Source organism: Colobus angolensis, unplaced genomic scaffold, assembly GCF_000951035.1.
Source record: "Colobus angolensis palliatus isolate OR3802 unplaced genomic scaffold, Cang.pa_1.0 Scaffold581, whole genome shotgun sequence".
Lineage (NCBI taxonomy): Eukaryota > Metazoa > Chordata > Mammalia > Primates > Cercopithecidae > Colobus > Colobus angolensis.
The window spans coordinates 196,856-204,956 of record NW_012119388.1 but is presented as its reverse complement, the minus strand read 5'-3'; the positions used below and the strand labels follow the sequence as shown (position 1 = coordinate 204,956).

Below are 8,101 nucleotides of genomic sequence, written 5' to 3'. Positions count from 1 at the left end.
TAAACCTGGGAGGCGGAGCTTGCAGTGAGCTGAGATCCGGCCACTGCACTCCAGCCCGGGCGACAGAGCGAGACTCCGTCTCAAAAAAAAAGACTTTTATGTTAATATAAACACGGAATTAGGAAACAATATGCAAGTTTATTTATATATTTATTTTTAAGACGAAACAATGGACTATAAGGCCATTTTCCACCAATGACAATATGTTTTGGATAATGCCCCAGTCGGGCATCTGGGCTGGTCTCTTCACTAGCGACATTTTGGTGGAAAAATTTGGGCTTTGTATTTAAGCAGAAGTTTGTGCCCTGCTGGAAAACAGAATCACGTTCCTTCTTAAAGGGCCAAGGGCAGAAGCAGTGGTTCACACCTGTAATCCCAATGCTTTGGGAGACTGAGGTGGGAGGATCACTTGAGCCCAGCCTGGTCAACATAGCCGGACTTCATTTCTACTAAAAATAAAAAATTAGCTGGACGTGCTGGCTCATGCCTGTAGTCCCAGCAACTCAGGGGGCTGAGGCTGCAGGATGGCTTGAGCCCAGGCATTCAAGACTGCAGTGAGCCATGACTGTGTCACTGCACTTCAGCCTGGGTGACAGAGCAAGATCCTGTGTCTTGAAAACAAAACAGGCCAAGGAACATCTGCTGAGGTATACAAGCTAAATAATTCAGTGGGGAAAAACTATTCCAATTTGCTTTCCAAAACTTGTGGGGCAACAGAAAGAAAAAAGCAAGAAAATACAATATCTGTTTGGAGCCTAAAGATGAGAGCCCCGCCCAGATGCTAAAAACTGTTCTTAGGCCAGGCATGGTGCCACATGCCTGTAATCCAGCACTTCGAGAGGCCAAGGCAGATGGTTTGCTTGAGCTCAGGAATTTGAGACCAGACTGGGCAATACAGCAAAACCCCGTCTCTATAAAATATACAAAAATTAGCTGGGCATGGTGGCACATGTCTGTAGTCCCAGCTACTCAGGAGGCTGAGGTGAGAGGATGGCTTGAACCCTGGAGGCAGAGGTTGCAGTGAGCCAAGATCACGCCACTGTACTCCAGCCTGGGTGACAGAGCCAGATCCTGTCTCAAAAAAAAAAAAAAAAAAAAAAAAGAGAAAACTTGTTCTTGTCTGGATGTGCAGAGACTAGAGGCATTTCTGGTCTCATCTTTCCGTCTCAACTAATACAAAACACCCATTTCTCAGAGGAGGCATTCTGCTCCAGAGCTTAAAGAGGCCACTCCTGGGCTGCCAGGACTGCATTTCCTAGTCAACACATGACAGAGAAACATGGTTACCACAGACTCCGACTCAGTATTTCTTACCTGAATCCAAACTTATCCATTGCAACGGAAATGTGCCGTGGCTGTGAAAAACACCTGTAGGCATTACGGTCATTCATTGGAATGAGGTCCACATCACTAAACACAAAGCAGGTATAGTCATAGTCCTTCAAGGCTTCTCGAAAGCCAACATTGAGGAGCTTAGCACGATTGAACACAGTGTCTCCGGCCTGGCGCAGAAACAAAAATAGTGTTATCAAATGCCTTAAAGCCTTTGGGCCAAACACTCACAGGGACTGGTGACTTATCCACTATACATGGTCACTAGTAAGGGGCCTCACTTTTCTGCCCTCACTCTACAATCAACACAGAGTACAAAAACCTCTGAGTCAGCAATTCCCCTCTAGGAATCTATCCTGCAGAAGGACTTGCTTGTGTGTGAATGACTATGAACAACATTGTCACTGTGGAATGTTCCTCACAACAAAAGACTGCAAAAAGCAGAATTAGTAGGGAACTGGTTCAATAAGTCATAGTACATCCATATAATGGAATAGAACTGTTAAAAAGAGGCAGCTCTAAAAGAAAGGTGAAAAAGGCATTTAAACACATACATCATTTATTTACACACATTATAAATAAACTCCAGGACAGGTATGCAGGAAACTGGTGACATTAGTTGGGTACCCATGGGACTTTTCACTTCTACCTTCCTTATATGGTTGACTGAGGTTTGATGACCACATTGTGTGCCTTCCATCTACCTGTCAAGCACAAACCTAGGCACCTGAGAAATACAGCAAACCCAACTCAACCTCTGTCCTCACAGTGCTCACCATGGAGTGTAGGAGGCCATGCCATACATACCAGGATAGAAGCAAGGTGCACAAGACAGAAGAGGGACACCTGCTAAAGGGTGCCAACCACGAGGTCAGACTTCAAGTGTGCTGGTGCGAAGGGATTGCATATTTTTATTTTTTATTTTTGAGACGGAGTCTTGCTTCATTGCTGAGGCTGGAGTATAGTGATATGATCTTGGCTCACTGCAACCTCTGCCTCCAGGATTCAAGCAATTCTCCTGCCTTAGCCTCCCGAGCAGCTGGGATTACAGGCAAGTGCCACCATGCCCAGCTAATGTTTTTTTCGTTTTTTTTTTAAATTTTCAGTAGAGATGGGGTATCACGTTGGCCAGGCTGGTTTCAAACTCCTGACCTCAAGTGATCTGCCCACCTCGGCCTCCCAAAGTGCTGGGATTACACGGTATGTTTTATTTTTTTTCTTTCAGTAAGAACGTAAGCTCAATGAAGGCTGGGATGTTTTGTTTTTTTATTCGCCCAGTTCCTTGAATACTGCTTCTCACACAACGAGAGCTCAGTAAATAGTTGCTGGTTGGCTGAATGAATGAATGAACGGGGTTCAACATACAATGGCAGATGGTAATCCCTTCTGGGAAGCTCAACCAAAGAGCCCTGTGAGGGGTCACCACAGGGATCACGTTGTGGGGTGAAGTTGGGAATCTGGTCTTATCAACTCCCATGGCCCCAGGTTAGTAAGGACAGACCCAACATTGACATTGCCACCCCTCACTCTCAGCAATTCACAAAGCCTCCTGCACACACGTTGTCATCCTAACAGGAATCCTCACAATACCAACATGAGGAAACGAACCAAGACCCGATACTTTGGAATCATTCAATGCTCTTTCCCATCTCTCTTGGGATCAACACAATCAGAGCCCTCTACTTTGGGGAAAAAGTGTGTCATAGGGGCTTTTGACTGGTACACAATCTCAAAAGTGGGATGCTCAAAGTCTTCTCTCCATGCCCTGAAAAGATGACCTGGGCTGGGTGTGGTGGCTCACACCTGTAATCCTAACACTTGAGAGGCCAAGGTGGGCAGATCACTTGAGTTCAGGAGTTCGAGATCAGCCTGAGCAACATGGTGAGACTCTGTCTCTACAAAAATTTACAAAAATTAGCCAGGCATGGTGGTGTACACCTGTAGTCCCTAGTACTCTGGAGGCTAAGGAAGGAGGCTCACCTGATCCCGGGGAAGTTGAGGTTGCAGTGAGCCATGACAGCACCACTGCACTCTAGCCTGGGCGGCAGAGTGAGACCCCCATCACACACACACACACACACACACACACACACACACACACACAAGAAACAAAAAAAAACAAGACTTGGAAACTGGCACTCCACAAGGCTGCCTGTGTGCGTACAGAATGCACAGATGTGCCACAGCCACCCAGCCTCAGGTGGGGAACTCGGGGAAGCAAACCACTTGGAGAAAGAGAGGCACCAGGAAGAGAATCAAGGAAACATTTCACACACAAGAGCTCCTTTTTTAAAGCCCCTGATAAAGTTTTCTAACCCCGCATGGTGAGTGAAAAAGGAGCCCAAAGGCACACTGTGTTCTTTGGCTGTCCCACAGGCTGAGTTGATTTGGAATTCTGCGTTCAGCTAATTCTGTGTAAGTCATGGGTTCAAAGAAATTCAAAGTTTAGGCTGGGCACGGTGGCTCACGCCTGTAACCCCAGCACTTGGGGAGGCCGAGGCGGGCGGATCACTTGAGGTCGGGAGTTCAAGACCAGCCTGGCCAACATGGTGAAACCCCATCTCTACTAAAAATACAAAAAATTGCTGGGCACAGTGGCTCATGTCTGTAATCCCAGCACTTTGGGAGACCAAGGCGGTGGATCACCTCAGGTCAGGAGTTTGAGACCAGCCTGGCCAACATGGCAAAACCCCATTTCTACTAAAAATACAAAAGTTAGCTGGGCGTGGTGGTGGGCGCCTCTAATCCCAGCTACTTGGGAGGCTGAGGCAGGAGAATCACTTGAAGCCGGGAGGCGGAGGTTGCAGTGAGCCGAGATTGCACCACTGCACTCCAGCCTGGGCAACAGAGCGAGACGTTGTCTCAAAAAAAAAAAAAAAAATTCAAAGTTTAGAAATTGCATATGAAAATTATGAAGTTGTTGGAATTATTATAATAGAGTATGAATATTCACTGGTGGGGATACCGTACACAAGGCATGGATAAGTGTTTCAAATGGCATTTCATTTAATCATCTTGACAATCTTGTAACAACCCTAACCCCAACCCAGACTTACACTATCAAACACAATTCAGCCCCATTGAGCACAAGCAAAGGGAGGTATACCAATAGAGCCTTTCTACATCTGTGCACTAGACCCCCAGGGCTGGCTGCCCAGCTCAGGATAAGGCTCCCTTCTCTTGGTACACTCCCCAACAACTGGGGCAGAGGGCTCTTTGAGGCCAGGTCTCTACCATAGGACTGGGCCTACTGGCCTTGGCTGTTTGATCTAAGCAGAGGCCTAACTGAGACTGAACTAAGCATTTTTCCTCTCCCAGGAACTGGAGGCTTGGAACCATGAATGAGCACCTCTAGAGCCAAGGCCCATGAGCAATGGCACCCTGGAGGAGAAGCCCAAGAAGCAGACCTGGTCCCAGCCCCTTTTACCGCGGGGGGTGCCTCGGCCCTTTCAACGCGGTGAGACGCCCCAATGTCCGGCCCAGACTTAAAACTGGTCAGGCAGTTTTCCAGAATAACCTGAACTACATATCCCTCCCTTTCTCCCTCCTCCCAGCCTGGTCTCATCTGTGGGATGCAGCAAGACAGAAGGGCCTGGTGCACTTTAGCAGGTGCTATCACCTATTGGGGGCTGTGGGAACACCAAGCCAGCAGAACGGTGGAGGAGGAAAGTGTCCTCCCCAGGAATGACAGAAAAGTCAAGCATTTTCTGGGCTTCTTTGGGTGAAATGCTGTAACACTGGGGCACACACCTTCTTTGATAAGAAAGACAGGCCCTGGCAAGCTCACCAAGCCCCACCACTCGCAGGAGGTGGGAAGATGCCCTGCCTCACTCCTGCCCCCCTCACTGAGCACACTCGTCTGGTGCATCTGCCGCTCCATTTGCTCAAGTAAACATTGATCAAGCACCAAATACACCACAGTGACAGACACATGCATTTTTAATCCGGGAATGCTGGCTTCTCTACTTATTAGCTACGTGACTTGGGACACATCACACCTCCAGGCCTCAGTTTCCTCTTTTGTGTCATGGGGAGAGCATGTGCATTGTATTAAATGAGACAATGTTGGTAGACAATGTTGTCTACCAACGTAAGATTAGGTCCACCCTTTAAAAGCTGGGTTTTTCAGAATTAATAAGACCCAGCCCGAGGAGGCTGAGGTTGCAGTGAGCCATGACAGCACCACCACACTCCATCGTGGGTGACAGAGTGAGACCCCATCTCAAAAATGGGGCCTGTGGCTGCCCCACTGCCTGGCAACAAATGTCAGCTACTATCATTATTACAGGAAGAGGCTTTCCCATCCATCTTGAACAGTCAGACCATTCCAAATGTCTCTTAGCTATCCTACCTGGAGACTCTGCCTTCTGTAGTGTTTGCTTCAAAATTCCTCTCAAATCCTGCTTCTCTGATGAAGGGGAAATTACTAAAAACATTTAAGGTTCAAGGGAATTAGCCTGTGGCTTACATGATTAGAGTTTTTCACAGCAGAAGAGACTCAGGGGGACCTCTGGAGGCCTGTGAAATGCGTAGGAAGTCACACTTGGTGAAGAGGAGCCAGCATGCTGGGTGCAGGTGTCCCTTTGAAAGACCCAGCTTTTAAAGGGCGGGCCTAATCTTATGTTGGTAGACATGAGTTACAGTTATCCCTTCCCTCTAGGTCAACTGGCTGGTTTTAGAGGGAGAAGACAGGCCCCCTAAAGAAAGGCCAGAAAACATAAAATCCCCAAATGATTGAGCAGAGACTGATACAGGACAGGGACTGGAGACAGCAGATAGAATCGACCAGACATAGACTCTGGAGGCGGTGGTGGGAGAGAAGGCAACTGTAGGAGTAGAGAAAAGCATGCATGGTGAGAGCATTTGTAAAGGCTGTTAAGGAAAAGAGAACAGTTAAGGAACTAGAAGAAATTCCGAATGAGTGAAGCCAGAATGAGACACGAAGGCAGACATGAGCCAAATCACAGAGGCCGGGGAGGAGGGTTAGGTGCTTGTTAAGATACTTAAGCTTTATCTTTCCTTAGGTCACAGGGAGCCTTAAACCATGGTTTGTATGTCAAGGAGGGATCTGTGCCCCAATCCATCTGAAGGCGAGGAGACCAGTTACAAAGCTGTTGTATGATTCCTGTGAGGCAACAACCGTGGGTAAGCAGACAGTGCCTCCCCCAAGGGCTAAAGGCAGGGGCTCCACTTCCATTTCCCCTTCCACGCCTCACCTGCTCCCTGTGTATGTACACTACACTTGCAAGCAGCCTTTGTAGGGGCAGGGCGAGGTTCAGGACAGGTGCTAGAATCTGGTCTAATCCCCAAGAAAATCCTAACTGTGGTTAAGGAAGGCAAGTGTGGCCTTTCCCTGATTGCAACAGGGGACAGATGACCAACTACAGAAAGTCACAGGCCTCTCTTGTCCAAGTCCCAACAGTTTCTGGAAGAACTGTTCTGTCCAATCACCCTGCCTTCCTTGGATGTCAGGTCCATGTGTGTACATCAGCAGACACATCCCTTGTCCATAACAGCTGAGGGACCAACTGTACCCAGCCTCTCCTGCACCAAAAGACACAGCAGCAACGTGGTTGGAACCATCAACCCAAAGCCAAGACTCACAATGACTCAGAATTTCTACATGATAAGAGAGACACTGTTGCTCCCATACACATGCCCTGGCTCTTCACAGAGCCACACCCCTCCCCATCATGCCAGAATGTAGCACTAAGCTCTCAACAGAACCCGACAGATCCACCTGACAGATCCGGGGGCAGGTCTGCAGCCAGTGGCAATGTTTGCTGAAACACCCTCTGTATGCTTTTCTGTGCCCACTGAGACAGTAAGAGGAAGGAACTAGGCCGAGTGGGTTGCATGAAACAGTAACAGATCAGCGGCAGCAGAAGCTCTGACTGGGCATTCCTACAGGCCTAAGTGTGGATCCTGGAACAGTGGACAGGCTGGGAGGTGATCCCTAGAGAATTACTGGAAAGAGCCTGGGATTATACAAATGCTGAGTTTGTGGAGGGCTAATAATATCTACTCACCCATGAGTTCACAGCAGTTGGGCTCTAGTTTTGCTTTTGTTGTTGTTGGTTTTTTGCAGGGGGATACAGGGTCTCGCTATGTTGCCCAGGCTGGCCTTGAGCTCCTGGGCTCCAGCAATCTTCTCACCTCAGCCTCTTGAGAAGCTGGAACTGTCAGCACATGCCACCATGCCCGGCTGGACTCTAGTTGTTAACCATAACAATATGGTAGCTCAGAGTTCTCAACAAAACTTGTCTGAGATTTAAACTCTTCACCCCAGTGAGAGAAATGGGCCTTCGAGGGTTAGGGACCAGGCTATGGGAGTGGTTCTCAGTCAACCAAAGTCACCACTCTCAAGAGTGAGCATATCCTTGGCCCCTGCCACACAGACTAGACTGAGGCTATAAAGTTGCTTTCAGAGAGAACTGAGCTCCCTGAAGAGCCCAACAGGGATTCTGGGTGAAGTGAGCACAGAGGAGACTTTTTTTTTTTTTTTTAACAGAGTCTCGCTCTGTCACCCAGGCTGGAGTGCAGTGGCGCGATCTCAGCTCACTGCAAGCACCGCCTCCCAGGTTCACACCATTCTCCTGCCTCAGCCTCCTGAGGAGCTGGGACTTTTCAAGTGCCCACCACCACGCCCGGCTAATTTTTTTGTATTTTTAGTAGAGACAGGGTTTCACCATGTTAGCCAGGATGGTCTTGATCTCCTTGCCCAGGCTGGAGTGCAGTGGTGCAATCTCGGCTCACAGCAACCTCCGCC

The 8,101-nt window shown here is 48.4% G+C and overlaps 1 protein-coding gene across 1 annotated transcript in view; it reads right to left on the bottom strand.

The window, feature by feature from the left end:
* B4GALT1 (UDP-Gal:betaGlcNAc beta 1,4- galactosyltransferase, polypeptide 1) overlaps window positions 1-8,101 on the bottom strand; it is a gene marked incomplete at its 5' end in the record, with an annotated part of 60,254 nt that overhangs the window by 11,410 nt on the left and 40,743 nt on the right. The window contains one exon of the mRNA XM_011962209.1: window positions 1,315-1,502. Coding sequence (XP_011817599.1) covers window positions 1,315-1,502 — 188 coding nt within the window. The remainder of the gene's footprint in view (window positions 1-1,314; window positions 1,503-8,101) is intronic.